The sequence below is a fragment of the Schistocerca nitens genome, chromosome 9 (genome assembly GCF_023898315.1).
Source record: "Schistocerca nitens isolate TAMUIC-IGC-003100 chromosome 9, iqSchNite1.1, whole genome shotgun sequence".
NCBI classification, from domain to species: Eukaryota; Metazoa; Arthropoda; class Insecta; order Orthoptera; family Acrididae; genus Schistocerca; species Schistocerca nitens.
The window spans coordinates 61,298,425-61,325,673 of NC_064622.1; the positions used below are offsets into that span (position 1 = coordinate 61,298,425).

A 27,249-nucleotide genomic window follows, 5' to 3' on the forward strand; every position below is an offset into this window, starting at 1 on the left:
ACCCTACATACATTAGCAGAAAACAGCTACTCTCTCTTCGAGATGTCTGCACTTACCTTTTGCAATGTGTATGGAGGGAGGGTTGCTTTGTGTTCTTGGAAAACGTCATCAACAAAGGCATGCCATCGATAGAATACAGGATCTCTCATTGCAGTAGCTGAGTCTCCCATCACTCCAAAGGTTTCCTGCAAGATTATAATGAGAAAAGTCAGTTACCAGAAGGTGTCAGGCTAGACGATAGTGGGCTACATACACAACTGTAACAACATGGATTCACTACTACATAACCTTAATACTGAATATTAAAAAAAATCATACTTTCTAACTCACCAAATGTCTGTTATCAGGGTCATGGGACAAAGCGAGAGCAACGTGGCCTAGATTGTGCAAGTTCCCATAATATCGGCGGTTGATGGATATTGTACTTGACTCCATGATGTTACCAAGAATGTCTATGCCACCGTCTTCAGTCAGTTGCATCTCCTGGCCATTTTCCTAATAATCAAAATGAAAAGTTATATTTTGTATGTAATAAATGCAAGCAAGGAATTAAGGGAAGGTAACGGGAAATAGGAGTTGTTAACACAAGCTATTGAAATCGCATTTAATATGATTTATTTATATGTCAGTATTAAGTAAACCTTATCTTTATAGTGTGACAAGATAGATGAAAGCTGGAGTTCTTACATAAATCTGATATGGCGAGAAAAGGAAAAATTTTTTCTTAGTGATGTCATCAGGAGAAACTCAATTCCCATGTTATTGGGTTCTTTTTTGTATACTCACTGTTGTTACACCAGGAAATTTGGCTTATTATATAAAATCCATGTTGTGTGAAAATAAAGGCTTTAGGGAAACCTATGCAATATGGAAACCTGTGACAATGTGAAAGGCGGACTACTCCAACACGTCTTCAACTTGTATTTTAATTTTTTTAGTCTGCTAATCTTCATACATTCCATATTCAGCGTACATAATGTAAAGTTTATTATTATCATCATCAACCAAGTTCTGACACTGAATTTTTCCCCAGTAACATAGAGTGGTGAGGTGATCCATCAGGCAATTCATTGCTCCAAACTGACTACAAAACTAAATATTCAGTTCAACTTTTTAATCATTATTGTTTTCCAATATTGAATACTTATAGTGGAGGGTTTTTAATATTATTGTTTTTCTAAGCTTCAGCAACCTTACAGGTAGATTTGTTCATAACCATAACTAATTCATAACTAATCTCTCAAACATACAAATTAAAAATAAACCTTCCCAAGAGATTAAAACTTCATATTGCACCAGGGCTCAGTAATAATAATGGGCTCAAATAATAATGGACATATCTGCAACTCTGTCTAGGCACCTGCAGCTCAGTTCAAGAATAACATTAGAAAGTCTTCATTAAATTGTTTGTGTGGTAAATCTGTACTGTATATAACAAGAAAAGTTTTTTTTTCAAACTGCTGTCAGACACATGAGCTCTCTGGTCTCTTACAAAGTGTACATGATATTGTGTTTGGATAAATATTTTCCACACTGGAGGGAGCAAGGTCAGTTTATGTTTTTATGTGAGCTGTTGGATTTTCAGTTTTTATGTAATGTTAGTTTATTTAATATCATTGTGATATTGATACATATAACTGCTTTCAGTGAAATGTGTGCATTTAGGGGTGGGGAAGAAGGGGGGGGGGGGGAGTGGATCGTTGTCCAAAAGTTATTAGTTAGAAGTAATTAATAGTGTATACTACATGCAGCTCATAGTTTTGTTCTTGTCAAAGTAACATTTTCAGTTCTTTCTAGGTGCTTGTTGGTCATCCAAAAGTTTGAAGCTTACCTTCATTTACACGTTATAACTAAAATTCTTGTTTTGTATACATTAATTCGCTGAGACCTCAGTCTAATAGCATACAATCATGTTAGGAATCAGTTTGATTAGTGTCATTTGAGATGGTCTGTGTATGAGAGTAAGGAATAAAGTGCAATACATGAAAAAGTAAAACTTTTGTTCCAGTGAAACCACACATTAATGAGGACAATAAAGTGAAATTTCTATTTGTATGTGCTGTAACAGAAATATTTAGTTACGTCAGTGCCCTGTGGTACTGGAAATATTTACCTGTATAACTGTGCCACGGTGGATAGCATCAAACATGCGATCTCTCCATCGCTCCAGATCTTGGATGTCAAATTTAAGTTGTTCTTGCTCACGATCTACATCCTAAGCAGAAAACAGTAAATACAGCCAAGGGTTACAGTATGCTTCATGGATGGATCTCATAAATCTTAATAAAAAATTTAATCAATGAAAAATAACTCTTTTTGAAACCAAATAGTAAAAAGCTTCAAGGATATTAGAAGATTTTTCACAAAGAACGAGGACAGATTAGTCTGGGCAGTGAAAATTTGCTAACTGTGACAAATCAGATTCATAGCTTACACTGAGTGTAACATTGCTGTTGCGTGGTGGCCACACACGGCTAGCCACAAAGCTGTCCAGCTTTGGGAAATAAGCTTCCTTGATTGGCTCTGATAAACTCTGCAAACGCTTTACACGTCCAAGCTTGTTACAAAAACGCTCACAGTTGTACCTAAAATATATCAGATTTAAAAATTAGATAAGAAGAAAGAAAGAATCACCTATATCTTTTGTCATATTTAATTTCAATAACAAATTTGTTTATATGAATTTTAATGCTAGAGACATGCATTACAAATATATCTTAATACTGTCATTGTTTCCTTAATGTATGACAACCCTATTCTCCTGGGGATGGCATGTAATCCAATTTTTGAATGTTGATTTCATAGATATAGGTTATGTAATAGGGACAAAACAGAGATGAAATAAGTTGAAGTGGTACTTTCATGGGCAATTTCTAAGGATCTGCACCATTCACATCATATTCTATGCTATCTAACAATATTTTACACATCATCAATGAATCCTTCTCCACAGATTGCTTCCCAGACATACTAAAGCATGCAAAAATCCTACCTATATATAAGAAAGAGGACCCAGAAATCATAGAAAATTACAGACCAATCTCATTTGTCATCTTTTTCAAAAGTCATAGAGACCATAATGAAAAACAGGCTCATGGGGTACTTAACAAAGTTAAATCTTCAGAGTAAAGTTCAATTAGGTTGCCGGGCTGGCAAAAGCACAAATTCAGCTGTAGCTCATTTCTCAAACGTTATCCTCAAAGCACTAGACAAAGGAGACCAACTAACAGGGATCTACCTTTATTTGACCAAAGCGTTTGACTCATACACCACACAATTTTGCTAAAGAAAATGCTAAATGCACTAGGAGTAAGAGGAGTAGCAAACATGTGGTTTCATTCATACCTGCAAAACAGGATCCAACAGGTGGAAATCACTCAAACTAACTCCCAATCATACCTTTCAAACCCAGAATATATCAATATAGGAGTCCCCCAAGGAAGTGTGCTGGGCCCAATCCTCTTTTTTAATATAAATCATCGATTTTCCACAAAGTGTCAAACGTGGTGAATCAGTACTGTTTGCTGATGACAGTAACATCTTAATCAAAGCTGAGTTGCCAAGTGTGCTCAATGCAAAAGCTGAGGAAACACTTAAGCATGTATGTCAGTTGATAGAGGCAAATAAATTAACCCAAAATGTAAAACAATAAAATAAAATAAAATAAAAAATAAAAAAACAGTATTAGTTTCCACTTAAACAGAAAACTGAACAGTACCAAGCTAAAAGATAATGACAAGCACATATAATGTGTACCATCAACAAAATTTTTAGGCATGCATGTCGACTCTCAACTAAATTTGGTCGAGCACACTGCAATACTTGAAAAGTGAATAGCTTCAGCATGCTATGCATTTTGGATAATAAATTCACTGTGTAGTAGCTTGTGTACTAGAACTGCATATTTTGCATATGTCCACTCTATAATTAGTTATGGCATATCCTTCTGGGGATCAACAGAGCAGAACAGATAAAAAATATTTAAGGTGCAAAAAAGGGCCATACAAATCATAATGAAAAGTAGCAATAGATCCCATTACACAGAGTTATTCAAATCTTGGGGTATATTGAATACATTTTGCAGACAGTAATATTCATAAAAAAAACACATTGACAAGTTCCCTATAAACAGTTCCATACATGCACATGAAACCAGTCACAGACAACACTTACACCTCTATGGGAAAAACAAATCTAAAACTCAAAATAGCATGTTATATAATGGGATTAAATTGTAAAACAATCTTACACAAGGGATCAAAGACATAAATGAAATAGATAACTTCAGGAAATCGCTAAAAAAATTTCTCTTGGAAAAGAATTTTTATACTGTCAAAGATTACTTGGAATGATGTAAATATATAGTTATATGTAAAAATTATCAACTGTGTTATTAATTGTTTTAACAATGTATCTTTATGTTACAATATTCATGAATTCCGATTGTGATAATTATAAATTTGTGTGCCTATTGTATATACTTATGTTGGCAACATCCATACAACCCTGATTGTCTACAGATGGATAAATAAATAAATAAAAAACAGATAAATAAATAAAATTTTATGGACCAGGTCATCTGAATTTACTTAAAGATTAAAATATCTGCAGGGATCATGTTTACTTATTTGCAGTAATCATCTTCTAACTGTAACTGCAGTAGCAATCTCTTTATTTTTACTGTCAACTTCAAAAGAAAAATTTTACCAAAACCAGTATGTAGTAACTTCTTTTCCTTCCAGTAGCTTTGAATGTCATGAAGTCCTTACAGATGGGAATTAACAGTTTTATTCACAGTAGACCATGCCAAAAGACAGTAAAGTGAACAATATAAGAGATATATGTCAAAAGGAGATTGGGAATTTGTGACACACACACCCAAAAGCAAATATATATACCTCATCTTAGAAGATAGATTAAGGAAAGGCATTTGTAGACTTAGAGAAAGCTTTTGACAATGTTGAAAATTTCTCTGTTACAAATTCTGAAGGTGACAGAGATAAAATACAGGGGGTGAAAGGCTATTTACAATTTGTTCAGCAACAGGAGGCAGTTATGAGAGTCAAGGGGCATAAAGGAAAGCAGTGGTTGAGAAGGGAGTACGACAGGGTTGTAGTCTATCCCCATTGTTATTCAATCTGTATATTGAGCAAGCAGTATAGGAAACAAAAGAGAAATTTGGAGTAGGAATTAAAATCCATGGAGAAGAAATAGAAGCTTTGAGGTTTGCCGATGACACTGTAATTCTGTCAGAGACAGCAAAGGACATGGAAGAGCAGTTGAACGGAATGGACAATGTCTTGAAAGGAGGATATAAGATGAATATCAACAAAAGCAAAATGATGATAATGGAATGTAGTTGAATTAAATCAGGTGATGTTGAGGGAATTAGATTACAAAATGAGACACTTAAACTAGTAGATGAGTTTGCTACTTGGGGAGCAAAATAACTGATGATGGTTAAAGTAGAGAGGATATAAAATGTAGACTGGGTATGGCAAGAAAAGTGTTTCTTAAGAAGAGAAATTTGTTAACATTAAGTATAGATTTAAGTGTCAGGAAGTCTTTTTCTGAAAGTATTTGTATGGAGTGTAGCCGTGTAAGGAAGTGAAACATGGACAATAAATAGTATAGACAAGAATAGAATAGAAGCTTTCAAAATGTGGTGCTACAGAAGACTGCTGAAGATTAGATGCGTAAATCACGTAACTCATGAGGAGTTACTGAACGGAATTGGGGAGAAGAGGAATTTGTGGCACAACCTGATTAAAATAAGGGATTGGTTGGTAGGACATGTTCTGAGGCATCAAGGGATCACCAGTTTAGTATCGGAGGGCAGTGTGGAGGGTAAAAATCATAGAGGGAGACCAAGAGATGAATACACTAAACAGACTCAGAAGGATGTAGGTTGCAGTAGTTACTTGGAGATGATGAAGCTTGCACTGATAGAGTAGCATGGAGAGCTGCATCAAACCAGTTTCTGAACTGAAGACAACAACAAAAACAACATCAGCTTAGGTCATAAGTGACTGTGACACACAATGTCTTTGACAGCCATAATGAAAAAGACGAGGCTAGGACAGAGCCCCGTGGAACACCTGTACCAATTTCCAGAAAGGGAGTGTGTCTATTTCTAATTGAGAGAAATTTTCTTCTGTTGTTCAGGTAGAAAGAAATTACTGTTAATGTAAATTTTTCTACACATTAATACTCTAATTTTGGTAGTAGTATGTTCAAAGGAATGCAGTCAAATGCTTTACTTATATCACATAATACAAGTGACACTGTCTTCTTATTCTCGAACATCATCTGGTGTTCTATGGGTTGGTATGTAGAAGATCCATTAATCTTACTCTCTGGGTGGGAAATACCTAAGAGAGAGGTGTCATCGGGAAATACAAATTGGTTCTAAAAGCCAGACTGTGGAATGCCAGATCTCTTAATTGGGTAGGCAGGTTAAAGAATTTAAGCAGACAAATGGATAGGTTGAAGTTAGATATAGTGGTAGGCAGCAAACTGTGATGGCAGGAAGAACACCACTTCTCGTCTGGTGCATATAGGGTTATCAATACAAGATCAAGTAAGGGCAACACACAAGTAGGTCTACTAATAACTAAGAAAATAAGAATAATGCAGCTATACCAATATGAAGTGAATGCATTGCCACAGCTCACCACAATATCACAATTTTATATTGCTACTGTGCTGCTACTGTGAGTGGCTGAAAGCAAGGGAAACTACAGCTGTAATTTTTCCCAAAGGCATGCGGCTCTACTGTATGATTAAATGATAATGACATCCTCTTGGGTAAAATATTCTGGAGATATAATAGTCTCCCATTTGAATCTCCGGGTGGGGACTGCACAGGAGAAGTAGTCACCAGGAGAAACAAGACGCATTCTGTGGGTTGTATTGTGGAGTGTTACATCCCTTGATTGGCCATCAGGTAAGTTAGAAAATATAAAAAGGCAAATAGGTATGTTGCAGTTATGTACATTGAGAACCAGTGAAGTTTTGTAGCAGAGGAGGGACAGGACTTCTGCTCGGGTGAGTACAGTGGTTACAAATACAAAATCAAACAGGGGTAGTGCAGAGTAAGTCTAATGAGAAACAATAAAATAGGAGTGCCAGGTAAGCTAGTATGAACAGCATAGTGAACGCATTATTGTATCCAAGATAGACATGAAGCCAGTTTATATGCCAGCTAGCTCTGCAGATGATGAAGAGATTGAACAAATGTATGATGAGATAAAAGAAATTATTCAGATGGTTAACTGTGATGGGGGACTGAAATTCAATATTAGGAAAAGGAAGAGAAGGAAAAATAGTAGGTGAATATGGACTGGGGAAATGGAATAATAGAGGAAGCCACCTACTAGAATTCTGCAGAGTATAATTTAGTTATCACTAACACTTTGTTTAAGAATAATGAAAAAAGGCTGTATACATGGAAGAGATCTGAAGACACCGGAAGGTTTCATATTGATAATATAATGGTAAGACAGAGATTTTAGAAACAGATTTTAAGTTGTAAGATATTTCCAGGGGCAGATGTCGACTCTGACCACATTTATTGATTATGAACTGTGGATTAAAACAGAAGAAATTGCGAAAAGATGGGAAATTAAGGAGCTGGAAGCAGGATATGTGGAAAGAACTGGAGATTGTTGAGAATCTCAGAGGGAGTATTATACATTGATTGACTGGGACAGGAGAAATGAATACAGTAGAAGATGAATGGGTAGCTTTCAGAGATGAAATAGTGAAGGCAGCATAGGATGAAATAGGCAAAAAGACAAGGCCTGTTCGAAATCCTTGGATATCACAGGAGATATTGAATTTAATTGATGAAAGGAAAAAAATATAAAAATGGAGCAGGTGAAAGGGAATACAAACGTCTAAAAAATGAGATTGGCAGGAAGTGCAAAATCAGATACTTCAGTTGCCCACAAAGGTATTTTTGCAAACAGCAAATTTACCCTGTTTGCCGATGATACCACAATTCTAATTGACGATTTGATTGATCATGATCTTGAAAAAACTACAAATACTGTTTTTAATGACATCTTAAATTGGTTCTCCTCAAATGGTCTCTCACTCAATGCAGATAAAACTCATTATATGAGGTTCCACACATCACAAAGTAATCCCGATGAAATTGACATAAAATGTAGAGATCAACCAATACAGAAAGTTGAAGACACAAAATTCCTGGGTGCTCACATAGACAGTAAATGTAATTGGTCAGTTCACATTCTTCATCTATGTAAAAAACTTAGCTCGGCAACATTTGCATTGCGGGTAATTTCTTCAGTGGCTCAGGTTGACACTATTAAGGTTGCCTACTTTGGCTACTTCCACTCATTGATGTCATATGCTATCATATTCTGGGGGAACCAACCACTTGCAAAAAAAGTTTTCACCATCCAAAAAAAAGCAATCAGAATAATGTGTGGGGTCCATCAAAGACACTCTTGCAGGCACTTGTTTCGGAAGATAGGTATCCTAACAACTGCCTCACAGTATATTTTTTCCTTGCTGACCTTTGTGTGCAAAAATTATTCCATCTACCAAGACAACAGTAAATTCCATGGTTATAACACCAGAAACAAAAACAATCTACATTTAGAAATGAAACGTCTCACTCTGGTACAAAAAGGAGTTTACTACTCCAGCATTAAGCTGTTCAGTGCTCTACCACTACATATCAAATGTGTTCATACAGAACTGCCAAAATTTAAACAAGTTCTCAAAGATTACCTGACAGAAATCTTATTATACTGTGGATGAATACCTGAAAGAAAATGTATACCATCACTAAACTTATTGTGTCTAGAAGTAGTTCAATTGATTTTATTGTGCAAAAATGGCTCTGAGCACTATGGGACTCAACTGCTGTGGTTATCAGTCCCCTAGAACTTAGAACTACTTAAACTTAACTAACCTAAGGACATCACACACATCCATGCCCGAGGCAGGATTCGAACCTGCGACCGTAGCAGTCCCATGGTTCCGGACTGCGCGCCTAGAACCGCGAGACCACCGCGGCTGGCTTTTATTGTGCATTTGGGCATTAGCACACTTTTTGTAAAAACAGATTGGCTGTACATGTATTTACTCTTGTAGGCCTAATATCTGATTTAACTTTGTGCTCTTATCTTTAACCTTTTATTTGAAACTCCTTTTTCTGTCAAATGGTTGTTATGTTATCTAGCTGACATTGTATCTGTTACTGTATTTATAGTATGTCTTACTTAAACTATGTACAATTTGCCATTGAATTGCCCTTGTATTTATTGTAAGTTTAAATTGAAACCTGTACAATTTGACACGTTCCATATCCTTGTGATTGACTCACTAACTGGATCTACGGAACAAGAAATAAATAAATAAATAAATAAACAGATATTAGATGTTTCAACATCCAACCCTTTTACTGTATTTAACTCCCCACAACTGAGTGAGAAAATTTTCTCCCTGTAGAAATTTTGGGCCGCAGTACATCATCTAAAAGGGAACTATGTCAGTAAGTAAGTGAATATCTGATTTAAAAAAATATTGTATTTCACATACTGGCCAATAGCTTTTTACTTTGTCCTTGTACTGTAGTAATGACCATAATAGAGCAATGAACAAGAGTTTATAAATTATTTAGTTTTATCTGATTGAAGGGGCACAGTAGAAGACTGGTACTGAACAGCATTGCTTGCGGCATCTAATCAACAAACTGCACAGATAAGAGATTCAAATTAATCTTAACTCCTGTTTCATAATTAATGAGAAAATATTTCTGTGTCTTACCGAGCAACAATTTGTTGATGCATGTAATAAAAGAGTTCTCCTCTGCGATCTTTCCTGACAACAACATCAGGGCCATCGAAGGGGTATACGAGATGCCAGTGCCAATGATGCAGGTTGATGCCCAGGTCTTCTCTAAAATAGGCAACACGGTGTTCTTCTTCCACATCTGAGGCAGTATAATCCAAAGGCAATCTGAGAGGAACCTATGGTGTAAGAATGTAAGATAATTATTCAGTGATACTGCACAATTCACTTCATTAATAACAGGAGAAACAGAAACACTGAGTATGAAATACTGTTCCAGTGAAGCAAAAAAGAAACAAAATTTGAAAACAGAAAATTAGAAATAATGCAAATAGTATATTCTATTGCTTTGGAACTTAACATTATTCTTAGGCTCTGAAGAATAGTTATTTTAAGTTAGGCTATTCAGAATTTTTTAACATGTCAGAATTTCACACTCAACAGCTTTCTTTGTAGTAATAAAAATTGTTATAAAAATCTTTACATACCCTGGTCCCATCTGTCTGAAATATGTTGGCCTCTTCTCGAGCACGATTAAGTAGTCCTCCACCTATGAACTTGTCAGGAAATGTTTCTGATAATGGTGGAATATTCACATTTCTGGTATCTGGTCTATGTAACATTGCTACTGAGAAAGAATATATGAACAGAAGTGGATTCAAATTCTCTCTGCAATAAGCCACAGCTGAACGAAAGTCCTCTGTAGTTCGCATACCTGTAAAAGATTTTTTAACATTTTAAACTGCATCACATTAACTATGAAATTCTTTGATTAGCGTGATTTGTGATGCACACAGTATTATTCCACGTAAATATTTACAAAATGACTAAACAGAAATATAAAAACACAATTGAAAGTAAGATGTGACTTCGTAAAATAATATGTGACACTAAGGAAGACAGCAACATTTACACAGTCGTCAAACCTGAATTATTGTGTTGGATCAAATATTCAAAGATATTAGTTATTTTACATTTACATATTCCGTGGACATCGTAACTTACCCATAAGCACTTCAATAACACGTGCTGCAAGCTGTCGGTGGTACGGAATGAAAACAGAGAAGTTTTCTCTTTTACCCAGTCTCATGGGTTCACTTAAATCAGGAAGGTCAATCTTACGAATCTGAATCTCTTCCTTAACACGCCCAAATCGGCTTGGGAGTTCATCTACAATAGTTTTACTGCGTGAAGACTGCAATAAATGAATATGTTACGTTGCATGTATTTAAGACAATTTTTGTTAGTGTGACACATGCAGACATGGTTGTATTTGTAAGTAAGAGGATATTTGATCAGTTACTCTTTTGTACCATTTTCAGTGTAGAAGGTATATATAGCATTACTTGATTCAGAAATGTTATAGTATAGACAAAATCAATGGAATGTCCAGGTTGGAATATCAACAATATTTTGAAAAGGACAGGTTGATACCCACCGTAAAGATGACTCATTGAGTTGCAGACAGGTACAATGAAAAGACTATTACATATTGAGTTGAAAGCTCAATGTGTGATACACATCTTGTTGTACCTGTCTGCTGCCCAATGTGCCAACTTTACAGTGAGTAGCAGTGGCTATAGATCAGAGCAAAGTAGGGTCCAAAGGAAGAATACAATCCAAATGCTACAGTCCAAACAAGCCTATGAAATGAGGTTTATGTGTTTTCTGTCTCTATGATTCAGAAAATGGTTATGTCTTTTCTTACATACTGCTTTATGGAAAGAAAACTATGGAAAGTCTAATTCATCCCGATTTACCTTTTGCAACCCAAATAGTGGTTCATTTGGCACAGCAATTGCTAGCTTGTGCAGGTGGTTGATGCTATAACATCTTTACTGACAGATTCGACTTGCTTGGGAACTGCACAAAATGATATTTCATCCAACAGTTACAGTTATGCCTTCTAGGAAAGATTTTCCATGTGATTTGAAGAAGACAAAACTTGCTAAATATGCCTATCAAAGTGAGGTGAAAATTATGTGTCTTTCATTCTATGACAAGAGATTAGTGACTGTGTCGAGTATATTCTTTGGTCCTCAAACCCAACTGATCACCGGTTATAGGAAGAGAGAGCCTGTGCAGTTCCTGAAACCCACTGTTATTTTGGAATACACAAAGTTTATGGGATGAGTGGAGAGGGCTGATTGGTAATGTGGTTGCTATGGTTTTACAAGGCAGTCATACAGCAAACAGAGAGTCAGATAGGTGAGAAATACAAATTCAAAGAAAAGAGGAAGACTGCCATTGTCTGGCACTGAGGAGAGACTAGATGGGAAGATGTATTTTATAATGCAAAATAAACAAATCAACAAAGGATTGCACAGTTTATAGCAAACACAAGTATAAAGGAGGGAGAAGAGAAGCAATTTTCTACTGTAAAACAAGCAAGAGGAAGCCTGAACTTCACTTGGGAGAATATTTTAAGAAGAACTATACAGAAAAAATTATAAACAACTATAAACAAACACCAATGTAGTTTAAAAACTAGTGTAAAAGAAAATGAAGTTGTCAAGTGACATTATATTGCATTTTATTTTTTAAATACAGTAGTGTAATAACCCATAGTGCCTTACATCCTCAGCTACATAAAATAAATAAGAATTGGGGAGAAAGCAGTGAGTACAAAAACTGGATTGGAAAATGTTAATATTATTTATTGCCAATAATAATAAATCAGTTTCAGTAGCACTGTTATTTACACAGCTGCAATACAAGACAGAAAAATAATATCCATACAGACTTTGCCTCCTTGTCTAGAGTTCAATGTTATATCTTCTTATGTAAAGGTCTTCATCAAGTTAGCATCTAATATGAAGCAAGAAACTGAGAATCCCTATAAAATTTAAAAGAAAATTAATATTGTCCTTTTTAACCACTCCCTTTCTAAATTGTCCATGTTGATTCAAGAACTGAATGTTCCTGTTAGCTGCAAGACAAGTAGTATTGTGCATTGTAAACTGGCCTCTACTCTTACTATATACAGACAACAATTGTTTTATAATAATTATCAGTGAGATTAAGTAGATGTCAAGGTAGCAATGTGAAAATAGCTACCAGCTATGTAGCAACCTGAGAAAGCGGCAGTGTGTTTTTACAGAGTAGGGGCTTTCCTGTTTATCATTTTCTCAGTTTATTTGTTACATATCTTATTGCACATTTGGGATAGTTACTCTGTATGTTGACAGGTAACATTACAAATTACAAGCAAGGGAACACAGGGGCAGAATAAGTAAAGGAACTTACCAGATAATCTTCAGGTAGTTGAAATATGACATCATTGTTGCCCTTGGGAAAGAATACTGGTTCTTTAGGACGATCATAAAAATAAAGCAGGCTTTCTGCTACAGGTGTTTGTTGTGCCATTGTTCTGCCTGCTGTTGTATTCCCTATTGAAAATGGAAAAAATTGTATAAGATACTGGGTGCTAGTGCCATTTGGATATTTCTGAAGTTATTTAAGCATTTTGTACTTGTTCTAATGCTCTTCTACCCATTCACAATAATGAGTTTAAACAACATGCTAAGTACAGTAGAATTAAAATTGCTGGAAATAAACACAATTCACTGTTTTGCATGCTGAAATGACTTTATTATTGCGCAAAGAAAAAAAAGCCACTAAACAGAAAAAGAATACAAAGAAGGGAAAGAAAAACAATTAATGGAAAACAAAATAATTAGTTACTTCATGCAAATTCTCAGATTGAAAAAATTCATAAAAGAACTCTGTGTATGTCACAGAGAAGCTAAAATGTGAGATTTAATATTAAATATGTAGACAATATTTGACAATCTCAGAGATATTAAATATATGATGATGCCATGATCCAATGCCTTTGCTGGAAATGTTATATTCCAAATAAATTACTCTATTCTTAACTGTCATGAAAATAATTAAGTACTTCAGTGTCAGAGCTTTGAAATATTGATCAAAATCAGTACTGTATTTTAAATATTCGCATTTAGCATATTGTGGCATAATCAAAACAGTAAATATGGAAATTAAACAAAATTATCCTTAGGCATTAATGATTTTAAGTGAAATTTTACTTCTGATAGTTTAGCACATTAATTCTTTTATTCAAGTTGTAAGACTTACAGCTTACTCAAAGACCATGGGCCCTAAACCAGCATCACCGGCACTCTGTGGAGGATTCTTACTGGGTTTTATAGTTTAGATTATTCTCCCCTACCTCCCAGAATTCAAAACAGGATATTGCTCTAACTTCTGTTCCCACAGATAGCAGCATGTGGTTGCCAATATCCTGTGTGGTATTTCTCATCTAGATACCTTCACAGCATTGCTCAACCGGTGTTCCATACACAAAGAAAAAAACTAAATACCATAGTAAAAAGAAGAAGAGAACTTTAACAAGAGTGTTGTGAAAATATTTATTTTAAAATTCTATGATCCACAGTGTACAAGTGCTGTGTCAAAATTTGACTTATTTTGCATGAATATCAGACTTATTTCACACAGCAAATGTTCTGTCAGTATTGACCGCTGGTAAACAGCAAATCAAGGCCTATCTTTCCAATGGAAGTTTGTCTTATTTGCTCAATAATCAAAAGTAATAGGATCTGTCACTAAAAAATTACACATAAGGTTAAATAAAGCAATGGAAAGCCCAGGTTGGAATATCAACATTATTATGAATATGATATTTTGCTACTCATCATAAAGATGATACATTAAATTGCAGACATGCACAACAAAAAGACTGTTATATATTGAGCATTCAGTCAAAGCCTTTTTCAGAAAGGAATACACATACACATTCACACAAGCAAGCATATCTCTCACACATATGATTGCTGTCTCTGGCCAGATTCTGACTAGAGGGGTAGTGGTCACGTGTGTGTGAAGTATGTTTGCGTGTTAAATTTATGTGTGTTTTCCTTTGTGAAGAAGCCTTTGGTCAGAAGCTGAATGTGTAGCAACTAAACACAAGATTAAATCACCATCTTTAAATGAGGGTCTTATTTAAAGCTGTGTTACAAGCATTTTTCTCTTTACACATATGCATATCTTAACAGCTCATTTATGGAAAAACTATTCTTATTCTCGCTATGTAACTACATCACATGCAGATCACCACACTTTCAATTTTGTTTACTTGCTGTGAGCTTACTGATAGATTTTCATGAAGTCATTGTCTCATTGTGCAAAGGCATCAAAATTTCACATGCTCTAACCAAAATTTTTATGTTCTTGATTTCTAATGTGGTTGTTTGATTACATCTCTTTAATGAAACTTTACAGATACAGAAGACAATAGCATTAAATATTAACAAATTTCTGAATCAAATAAGATATTGAATACGGTACACCAGATTCAGTGATTTATGAAAGCAGTCACAGAAGCTGGGTATACAAGTAATACAACCCTTTCACTAGACCTCAATAGGTAACACATACTGTGAGTTCAATTGCATCAAAAGCCAAAAATACAGAAACCTTTGTACTGCGAATCACAATTTAAAGTTAGGTAGTAATTTATTTGTTGCACAGGTCATAACTGTAATCTCACACTGTGAGGTAATATTATGGTCATAGTACACTTTCTCAATAAAATCCAGCAAATCACAATTCAGAGTTTGACAACTAATGCAAAGTCCAGTAATGGTGGAAAAAATTGTTTTGGTGCTTATTGTATTCCCAAACTAACTGTCTCATCAGTGTAAATTAGATTTCCATCGAAAATGAAGTTTATTTACTAAAGTTCAACATTAAAATTAGTGTGCATTAAAAATTGTGAACTTGACCTGTTGTACTCTCATGAAAGTTTTCATTCTGCATGAACATAATCGTTTATTCTTTACAAATACTGGAAAAAACATACTGAACAAAAATTATGCTTATGTACAAAAAATTCATGGTTCTTCATCACTTGTAGCAAGGTAAATGTTCCTAGTACTGTTCAATGTTGTTAATTTTTGGTAAAAAAATGGAGCATTGGAGAAATAAAAGTAATAGATCCATTAAATCTTTCTTTCTCTTTGGTAAAATGTTGCATGGTTTGGAATACTTTGGAAGAACTTCCAACATTTGCTGTTTTCCCTGCCTCCTGAAGCTCGCAGTTTGAAATGGTTCTTCTTCTTCCATTGATGTTTTTTAATACATAATTCCTGGTTGGTCTTCCTTGAATTGAAGCCACCTGACATTCCTCCATTGGAATGGATTACCATCATTGTCTTTGGTGCGATCTTGTAATTGTTGTTTCAAGAGGACAGTATAGTCAAGAAAATTGTTTCCCTGCATTTGAGTGGCAGTGAAACAATTTTTTCTTCCCAGTTTGTCTAATTAATTCTGTCAAGTTGTGTGGGTGTTCTATAGTTCTGTTGAAAGTTTACCTCTTCTGCTCTGTCAAACTGTGTGATAAATCACACTCATGTAGGTGTGTCCAGGAATAAGAAATCGATTATTTCCAAGGTGAGGGACTTAAAGCACCCACCACTGCAGTATGGTTGTTCTTAGTTTGGCCTAAACTGCTGTTGGAATACATTATCAATGTAATTTAAATTTTACAAGCAGAATCCACCTTCATTGCCTCCCAGTGCAATTTCAACCTCATGCCATAAATGACAGTGTGTAAAATCCTCCCCACAGTTATATACTATTAGACTGTATATCCATGACATCTGTTTGTAAAATGATATTGGATTTTTGGATAAAGGGGTTTTGGAATCAATGCTGCAAATCAAATGTAATGGATTATGCTTCATTACTGTTCCTTGCAGTTTCTTCATCAGCAGCATTACTTTGCAAGGTGCATCGGCTGTCTGATGATGTTCTATTACAGCTTTCATTAAGTCACGTTTTTCACTTTCTGGAGCAAGTTTCAGTTGCATTTTCATTTTGTCACAGGTCACATGTGGCCACTTTCATTTTTTTTTTTTTTTTTTTTTTTTTTTTTTTTTTTTTTATGGCAGACTTCACAAAAATCCCTGTAGGATGCATTGCCACCAGCCCTTATTTCTATAGCGTACTCTTCATGTAGTGATGCAGTTGTAAGATGTGGGGACAAAAATGTTTTACTACAGTGTTTTCTTGAGTAGTGACTCTCATAGGTTTGAATTTTCCTGAAAGATTCTCTGACACCAGCTCTAAAAGCTTTGCTTTTTTTACTTTTGAGCTGATCTGTACCTCGTGTACCTGTATGAATTACTCCAGATGGATCTTCCCCCTTCTCTCTCTCTCTCTTTCCAACAAATCTCCTGATTTCACCAAATACAGCCAAGAAATGTGATTTGCACAGTAGTATTCTCATTAAACAGTACCTAGTACAAGACTGTGATTGCCTTGCAGCTGTATTCTTCTGTACTGAATTTTGTTCTCTCAGTTCTGTAAGGCCAGTTAAAGTCCCCATTTCCCACTATTCCTTAAGCAATATTTTCTGTCTTTCATCTGTTAATTTTTCTGAACACTTGTTCCTGCACAAGCCTAAAGATTTTGATCTTCTCTTGTGGTACCTTTTGTTTTTTACCTCCGTTCATCTCATATTACAACTCCAAATTTCGAAGCATTTTATGAGAATTCCCTTTCAGTTCTCTTTTCCTGGTAGTCCTATTTTTCATTAGATGGTTAAATAGCAAATCATCAGTCACCTCATGATCAGATACACTGATGATCTGATATCATAGTCAAATTATTTTCTTCAAAATTATAAGGGTGCCACGATCAGAATCAAGGGGCTGTATGAAAATTGGGTCCGTGGTTGGTACATGATTGAATGTGCTAGGGCCTGGAAAAAAAAAAAAAAAAGATGCAAAATTCTGTACTTATGAGGGAATAAGAATTGTTTGCTAATTTGTAGAAAACATTATTCCAAAGACTGTTATTCACATTGCTTGTTTTAAAAACAGTTAATGAATGGTCTTGGCACTTGAAACTTGAAGCATGATGGTCTCTTATTGATGGTCCTTGTTTTTAATTAACCTCTGCTGTGGTAGGTATACCACGGTACATATGTGGGTACGTAGTTATGTACTGAAAATGCAGTATGTGCCAAACTAAAATAAAAAAAAAAAAATAAGAAGACTCACCTGGTTCTGCATTTTCAGCATGACTGTGAACAAGCTCCTCCTCTTGATGTTCATCACTGATCAGTTGTGTTCAGGATCTCAAATGATGATACGTATTGTACTCCATAACATTTATTCTTCACAAACCTCAAAACTTAACTGCTGATGGCACAGCATGTAGCACAGGTCAGTGGCCTTGACCCATTAAGTGCACTCCCAACCATGTTGAGCTCAGGAAAGAATGTGTCATATTAGGATAGTTGGACTTGACATGCTGTACACTGCACCAGGTTAACATTCACCCACTATACACTAATCTACTGATCAGCAAGAGATGCCAAGAGGACTTGACACAATGTTCCCAGACAAGAAGTGAAATGCCTGGGAAGTATTTGTGGAATTAACTTCCTTTCACCACTTTTGGACTTGACACACTATCCACTGCTAGCACATATATTTGATTTAGTGAAGAACTGATACAAAGAGTAAAGAAGCATATCTAGGAGGCACTTTTTGATGTTTAAATGAAGACATGCTATCTCTTGTAAACGTAAACACCATTCATGGACAGAGCTTTAGACCTGCTCTGATTGCTGCCTACAAGACAGTACGAGGAGCAGTCTATGACGCTTGACTTGTGATCAGCATGTAACCAATACCTCCAGCCAGTAGACAAATCCTGATGCTGCTTCTTTATTCAAGGTGCTCCTCATTTGGCCTCACAAGTGCTGAGTAGATCATTTACTGGACCACCCTAACTCAGAAAAAATCTGGGGATGTACCAGGAATCAAACCTGTCTATCTGCACCGAAGGCAAGAATGCTAACCATTTGGCTACATAGGCCAACTTGTATTCTCTCTCAAGTTTTACTATCACTGTGTAGCCCTCACTGGTGATCATATTTTTGTATGGTGTTGTGTCTATGATATATACTATTTCTTTCATATTTAGAAGAGTAGTTTGCAACAAACAAGATGCTAGAGAATAGATGTAGTGTGCCATTTCAGTCATAATTTCTAGTTTTTTGAAAAGGGTATAACATGATGATCACATGCGTCAAGCCATCTTGATTTAGGTTTTCTGTGATTTCCCTGAATCACTTCACGCAAATGCCAGGATGGTTCCTTTGAAAGGGCACAGCCGACTTCCTTCCCCATTCTTCTCTAATCCAATGGGACTCATGACCTCGTTGTTTGGTCCCCTTCCCCAAATCAACCAATCAATCAACATGATGATCATGGGTCAACACAGCAATGATTTTCAGTACTTTTCTCTGTACCATAAAGCTTTTCTTTGAAATTGGCCTGCTGCTACAGAAACTTATATCATAATAAATTGCAGAATAGAAATAGCCAAACTATGCTGGTTTAGAAACAATGATATCATACAGATGAGATTTAATTTTTATGGTGACTGTTACAAATGATCATTTTTTATTGTCTAGAGAATGTGATATTTCCAATTCAGCTTAGCATCTGTGTGAACACCTAAAGATTTTGAAGAATATGGCAGAAAATGGCTTCATGTGTTATTAATTTGTTGTTGTGTATGACACTAATTTACTGTAAATTTTTGTGCTTTGTTTGCAACAGAATGGAACTAGTCTTATTTGGGTTTGTTGAAAGTGAGTTGACAGTACCATAGCTTCTTTGAGTATGTCACCGATGTCCCATTCTAAGTCACCATTGTACACATTGTCCACTAGAATGCTTCTATTGACAGTGAAGATGCATTTTTTACTTATTGACAAAGGTAGGTCGTTACTATGCCTGACAAAAAAAGTGAAGCATCCAGAAGAGGAGGAGGAAACAAAATGTAACTTCATGTAATGAGAAGGTATGTGATGTTATTTCAGTGATTCCAAAATCAAGTCAAATTTACAAAGAACTTGGCATTATGAGCCTACATATAGGTATGACATTGCACCTATTTTGGCCTACATACATTATTCCCTTGTTTTATTATTTGCCATTCTGCCTACCATTTATTGGGAGCCCTTTCTATATAGTTTTCCACTGCTCACTTTTTTGCCAGAAGAAGTTTGGCTTTATAGGATTTTTTGCATTTCAGATATGACCTACCAATGTTCACGCTCTTTTATGCCCCTTGGGTAGAGGCTTGCTTATGCATCTGGTACAGCATATGCATGTTTCCTCTGATTTCTGATAGTTCTTCTGTAAACCAGTTCAGTCTTTTCTTTTTTATTTCACTTGGATATCTATTTTTTTACTAGTGAGTAAGAATACCATAAATCTGTGTACTTTTTAAAGAAGTTTGCCTGTAACACTTAAATTTTCATTTAAGATGCTGACTATTGGCAACAAGTGATTATTAAATAAAGAGTGATTCAAAGAAACAGAAAATTCTGAAAGTTGTGTTGGTAGCCATGTCCAATTGGTAGCACTGAATAACATACACCAACCTGTCAATGACAGGTCATTTAGTTATCATGGACCCTAGAAGTGGTGTGCTACATGCATTTATGATCAAAGTGTTTTACAAAAGTGATAGCGTGGAGGGGGCACGTAGAGAATTCTGCCATCTTTTTAATTTAGGACTCCAGGATCATGTTCTATCAGCACAAACAATTAAAATATGAATATGTAATTTTGAGGAAACTGGTTCAGGAATGAAAAAGAAACCACCAGGTCATGTGTGAACTGTTCATGCATCAGACAAAATCCAAGCTGTTTGAGATGCTGTGAGAAGAAGTCCATGTTGGTCAATCCATCATCACTCAGCATCTTCAGCATCTTAACAGTTGCATAGTTCAACTGTTCAAAGCGTGTTAGTCGAGAACTCACAATATCATCCACACAAATTTCAGATCATCCAGGATCCTAATGCTCAAGTTATTTGACAACAATTCTATGAAGTAATACTTCAAAGGATAAATGATGATGCGAAATTTGTTAACAAACAGTGGATCTCAGACATAGCCCAATTCCACCACAGTGGATATGTTAACAAATGAAATTTTAAATACTGAGCACAAGACAATCCTACAGGGCTACACAAGCACCCATTGCACAGCAACAAAGTTACCTTATAGCTTCCAGGATGGAGTGTAACAATATTGTGAAAAGAAATATGCTACTCACCATATAGCAGAGAGGCTGAATGGCAGACAGACACAACAAAAAGACTGTCTCAAAATATAGCTTTTGGCCAATTGACCAGTTGGCCGAAAGTTATATTTTGTGACAGTGGTTTTGTTGTGTCTATTTGTGACTCAGGATCTCCGCTATATAGTGAGTAGCAACTTAGCTTTTCACAATGTTGTTACCTTATGGTGTGCTTTTTTGAGGACAAGAATGACCATGTGATTACAGTCACATTGAATCATTACACTGCCATGCTTGAAACCTTTGTTGTACAACAAGTACAGAGATTTTGACGCATTACTGAGATAGCCTTCTTTCAAGAAGATAGATCATTGTCACACAGAGCATGAATAGCCATGGCTGCTGTATGCAAGTTGCTTGGGGAATGTCTAATTTTGAGAAATGGTGACAAACAATGGCCTGCCAGATCCCCTGCTCTTGAGCTTGTGATTTCTATTAGTGGGTTCATGTTTAAAGTGAAGTGTTCCTCAGCCAACCAGTGACAATGGAAGAATTGAACACTGAGATCTGAAGAGCAATTGCCAAAATTCCAGTTGAGAAGTTACATCAAACCATGAGCAATGTAATGAAGAGACTGGAGGAATGTTCGCTTAGTGAAGGAGCTCATCTGCACAATGTTACCCTCAGAAAATGTACTGTTCTATACATATTATAAAATGGCATTATGTTTACTATTAATTGTCATAAATAAATATTTTAAAAAGTTTTTTCATGAAATTATTTAATTTTCAAAATTTCCCATTTATTTGAATCATCCTGTATTTTACATAACTCTGGTGACATCGTTCTTACACAAGAGAGGAGTAACATGCTGAGCACCCACATTCTGCCCTGACCCTTCTTTCGCAATTTACTATATAATTTTAATTTTGTTCTGAGAATTTTCTATTCTCTTTGTATAACACATTGTTTTGCAAGTCTGATGACACTCCAGAGCACTTCGCAGTATTGTCTGTAACAAAAATCTATTATCAGGCTCCAAACTGTCATTCATATTATGACACACACCCATTTCCTCCTACATGACAATCTAATCCCATTAGTTATTCAGATTAGTTGCTTATTATGTATAAGTATCTGCACTTTTATTAATGGGAAATAACTATTAAGGAAAGCGATAAAGAATTGAAGAAATGTATTATATTTGTCATTCAAGTTATCTGTATTGTAGACTTCATGCCAATTTAGCTCTTTGAAGTTGGCTTTAAATTTTTGCATTTCAAGTGGACTGAAAGTTTTAAATCTTTTGTTTTCTACTTTAGGATATAACTCCGCCTCGATTTTTTGTATTATTGCTGTCTGTGTAACATGGTCTAACAGGCTCTTATTAATTTTTCTCACATTGTGCCCAGAAACTACAGAAAAATCTATGAAGATAATGCTCTTGCTAATGCTGCTGTTTCCTTGAAGTCTGGTTGGAAAGTACATTCTCTGTACCAGATTTCTAGATTCAAATAAATTCATTAAAATTCTTTGCACTGGAGAAATAGGCAGAAAGTTCATATTTTATTCCCTACACAAACAAGGTCCCCAGTCTTCCTTAAGAACTGAACCTAGCACAGCATCAAATCTGGAGAGAAAAACCCTGTAGTTTGAACTGAGGGATCTGTACGGGCCAATGATGAAATGTTTTGTACCTTGAAAATTCAGACTTTTCTGCATAAACTTTGTATATTTGGTCTTTACAATTTTTTGATGTGTCATGTTTTTCGAATGAAACATTACATCTGACATAAATGGCCACTGCTCCCTTCCTCAATGAACTCCATGCACAGAAATCAAATAAAATGTACTCTTCCAAATGAAGCCTTAGAATATCTTATCTACATAAATGATACCATTGTCAAGCTTTATTAGCAAATCATCTACTCTGCCTTTAATTTGCCTACTATTTTGATGAAATGAGCTTACTGCACTTTCTGGATTGCATTCCACATTTATTGAACTGTCTCACAGTAAACAACTTGTGATGTTATTTAGTAGGTGATAAAAATTTTGTAAAAGAAAAAAAGTGTCATTTAAAAAATTTGTAAGAAGAAATAGGTATTTATTAGGGAAACATAACTCTGATTCTATATAACAAAAACAATTTTATCATTTAAACTGTCAGAGAATCATGACTGAAGAGTAAAGTTTTATGATCCTTTCTTACCTTTTGAAATTGTCTCTCATCTTATTCTAATGTAAAGGATGGAAGTCGTGCTAGCCTATTGACCTGTATCAGGAGATGAGGCTGTACTTTGTGTAATCTAACTGTAAAGTATACAGTGTGAAATACACACATTACAAATTAACTCATTATCAACTACTGCAATCAGTCTCAGTTCTAAACTAAGAAGGTTCAGCAACAGTAATGTCCAATCCACCTCTATTACAGCTATCATGGGAATAACTACTGGAAAGATAGAACTAACAAGGAACGACCAGAAGAATAAAAGGTAAAAAGTCGAACTTCACATACACGGACATTGGACTATATGAGAGCATCAACAAATTAATAATATATAAACTCTGTGCTCCTGAATCCACAGCTGTAGAAATACAACTTGCAAATAGAGCATTGTGTACAGCTGTGTGATAATCTTTATTGGGACACAACAGGTTTCATGGCCTATAGCCACATCCTTATGTGTACATAATACTTTAATGTGCTGGATAACATGTTCTTCCATGAATTTATGGAGGATGATGCATGCTCCAGTCGGTCCCTTTTCTAACTGATTATCTGCATTTGGTGGGGATTGTAATTTTACCAGTGAAGGTTGTGTCTCTCTTCTTTCCTACATCAATGTCTTTAATGACTTAAAGTATTATATACACAGGTCGAATACCGGTAAGGTTTAGCATCATACATCTGTACATGGTATGTTTTTTGTAAGATGTATCCTACAGCTTTAAAGGAGACTTGCACATGCAGGATACTTCATACCTGTCTTCATCCTATAAAAGGTCTATCTCTTCTACATATTATTACCAGAATTTGTCTTGAGTGAGCCCAGACCCACCTCCGGTACTGTCACTTATAAGCTTCACCAACCATCTATTCCCAATACTATTTAGGTATGGGCCATGTATAGTATAGCTAGACCTATTGATTCAGTCAATTGGTACCTCTGAAATGTGTACTTGTCAGCAGTCATCAGCACTCTCTCAAGTCCCTTATTAACTCATCTCACAACACTGTAAAGATCTGACTGATTGTAATATTGGAACAGTTGTACAAGTGAACATTATTGGTCCAAATTTGTGCAGAAATCTTGTTCAAGCCAATGCCTGAATCATAAGTCTATTTCCTACCAAGACTGTTCCAACCCCTCCCACTACAACTACTTCATCCTCTTTGCAAACATCCTTACACAAAGCCCATAAATCTTCTTTCACTTTATTGAGCTCAGCACCAGGTTTAAAATTGCTGGTGACATGGTACTCCTTATGTATCTGATGTCTCCTATAACAGAGGGGCTACACCACCCCCATGCCTGCTACCTAGCAGCATAATCTTCTAAATTTTAATGTCTAACTTCAGCTTCCTAATGTCATATATATTTTTTTATACTACCTATTCTGCCAACTGCCCTGCCATGTTGGTGACATCAGTCCCCCACTGATCAATGAAGTTAAGCAGCCTTGGTCCTAGTTAGTACTGGGATGTGTGACTGTCCAGGGAAAATTGGGTGCCATTGCCTAAAGGACATGTAAGACACCAAAGTGGCATCTGGCTGAAAGACTTGCACCAGGTTGTTGAGTCACACGGTAGTTAACTATCGGTGATGCCTTACCTTAAAATAAAAACACCAGGAAAGCTTTATAAGAGTATGTAGCGTAGCCTTCCTCTATTACAGGATGATGAATGTAAACTCAATGTACAATTTTAACAAATTACCTATGGATCCCATCAAATGATTCCACCTTCATAGACAAATGAGGAGCTACTCGAATAAAGAAGCATCGGCACCATTAGGACTCAGTGTACTCATAAGTAATAGAGGTATATTGTGTTTTTGTAATTGAACTCAGAATGTTATTACATGTATGTCCATGATCAAAAACATTTTTATTTAAATTATTATACTACTTCTATCTTAAAATTAGCTGTACAACATTCCATTGTTCTCTTTCAAGTTGATGGTGTAGTTGAAAGTACATTAGACTCATTTGACAGAGGTTCAAGCTTAAACAATTACTTTCAGAATCATTTCCTTAGCCACTTAAGACTCGAGAGCAATTCAGTGCCAGATCATTGCAGTGGTGTACCCAGCTAACAACTGCTGTCTCATCAGCATACTTAAGTAGATACATGTTGTGCACTATGTGCAAATCTTTAATGTATGACATGAACAATAAGGGTCCCAGGACAGACCTTTGGTATAGATCACAGTTTACCATAACTGAACTAGAGTCATACTTCTTAATAATGCCAGCCTCTCTGTGTTAAATTTGTGTAACTTGATGCCTGTCTTGCAAGCATGATTGTAAGAGACTTTTCAATATTATTCTGATACCTTAATTTTTCAATTTATTAAGCAGCAAGTCGTCAAAAACTGAGTCAAATGTGCATGACAGATCAGTCCAGAACTGCACTGCTGCTATGGTCGCAGGTTCGAATCCTGCCTGGGGCATGGATGTGTGTGTGATGTCCTTAGGTTAGTTAGGTTTAAGTAGTTCTCAGTATAGGGGACTGATGACCTCAGATGTTAAGTCCCATAGTGCTTAGAGCCATTTAACCTTATCTTGTTGTGCGACTTGATTAATACAGTATGTACTAGATTGCACATGGCAGATGAAGTTGAGTAACATTTCCTAAAACCATATTATGTTTTTTTAAACCTTTTCTTTGACAATAAAGCTCTCTTATCTCAGTACAATAAATATTTCTAAGGTTCTGATAAAGACGGAAGTTAAACTGATTTGTCGGTAGTTTTCAACTTTGTTGGTATTACCAATTCTGTGCAATGCCTTGACACATTGAATCTTATCTCTCTCTCTCTGAACTATGAGACTGTAGCTATGGAATGAATGTAAAAATTAATGAATGTGTATGTAACCAGCTTTTTCAGCTTTGCTTCCTCACTGGTTTGTGAAATACCTTAAAAGAATCTTTATTTATTGAGAATTCAGAATCTTTATTCACCACTGATGATATATATAATGAAATAGGCTTAGTCTCTTATATGCAGTTGCAGACATGTATAATTGTGAACATATATTATTACAAACATATAGTCATGATTTTTTACTTTTAACTGTCATATTAGCACTATGTACACCAAAAAAAATTATTATATTGTAAACTGTTTCAACCAGCTGCCTAGACAGTTTACTTTAAAACAATTTCCAAGACACAGACCAAGTTAAGGGTGCTAATTTATGAAAGACTTTTATGGAGCTGGCTCTTAATGAGATGATAATATTCACACTAAGACTGTAGATTAATGTTCATGCAAACTACTATTGGACAATTTTGGCTACAAATCTATTTTCAAGAGCATGGGTCCATGAATATATGTCATATGATATCCAAATAACAACCAGGGAATATAATTATGCAATATATCACACAGTCAACAGACTGTGTTGTATTGTATTTTTATTGGTCCTTTTATCTACAAAAGCAGTTTATGCATAAGACATTGGATAAGTCACTTTATATGTATTTTAATCTCAACATTATTGAAAACACTTGTGTAATAAAAATTTAGTTTAATGTAGATGCACAAATGTATGACAATTACAGAAATAAAATGCAAACTATAACATACATCAGGTGGCACACAACGTGTTGCAGCTGTATACTGTTCAGTTAATAATTAAAATATTCTCTTCCAATTTTAAAACTGAAGAAACGAATTTATTCACTTTGTATGTCAACTTCTGAATATGCTAACACCTTAAAAAAAATTATATTGATACTGTAATAAGCAAATCAATAAACACAGCAAGTGCTGCATCAATCAATGAAAACTTCATAAATTCATTTGTGAAGTAAACTTTTTTCTAAGCATTGGTTCTTGAATGTGAGACAGATTTTTGTTGATGAAACGAGATTTTGTGCCAAGGATCTTATCACGTTACAGGTTGTCACTTCCTTCCTGTTTAGCAACAACAGTTATTATTCTGTCTGTTGGAATTTCATATTTCCTGTGTGCAGCAGGAAAGTGACAGAACTTGTAATACATATCCTGTTGTCAAATACCAATCTTAGTCTTGTGCAGAAAGGTGAACTCCACTCCAGCATTAAAGTATTCAACTCTCTTCGAAAGCTTTTAAGTCTATT

The 27,249-nt window shown here is 35.4% G+C and overlaps 1 protein-coding gene across 1 annotated transcript in view; it reads right to left on the reverse strand.

Moving 5' to 3' along the window:
- Window positions 1-14,071, reverse strand: part of LOC126202905 (phenoloxidase 1-like) — a 38,787-nt gene extending 24,716 nt beyond the window's left edge. Inside the window, exons 1-9 of the mRNA XM_049936981.1 lie at window positions 13,924-14,071; window positions 13,072-13,214; window positions 10,831-11,020; window positions 10,314-10,540; window positions 9,802-10,004; window positions 2,435-2,585; window positions 2,114-2,215; window positions 331-495; window positions 57-185 (exon numbers count right to left, since the gene is read on the reverse strand). Of these exons, the coding sequence (XP_049792938.1) occupies window positions 57-185; window positions 331-495; window positions 2,114-2,215; window positions 2,435-2,585; window positions 9,802-10,004; window positions 10,314-10,540; window positions 10,831-11,020; window positions 13,072-13,191 (1,287 nt within the window). The 5' untranslated portion in view covers window positions 13,192-13,214; window positions 13,924-14,071. The remainder of the gene's footprint in view (window positions 1-56; window positions 186-330; window positions 496-2,113; window positions 2,216-2,434; window positions 2,586-9,801; window positions 10,005-10,313; window positions 10,541-10,830; window positions 11,021-13,071; window positions 13,215-13,923) is intronic.
- Between the last annotated feature and the right edge of the window lie 13,178 nt (window positions 14,072-27,249).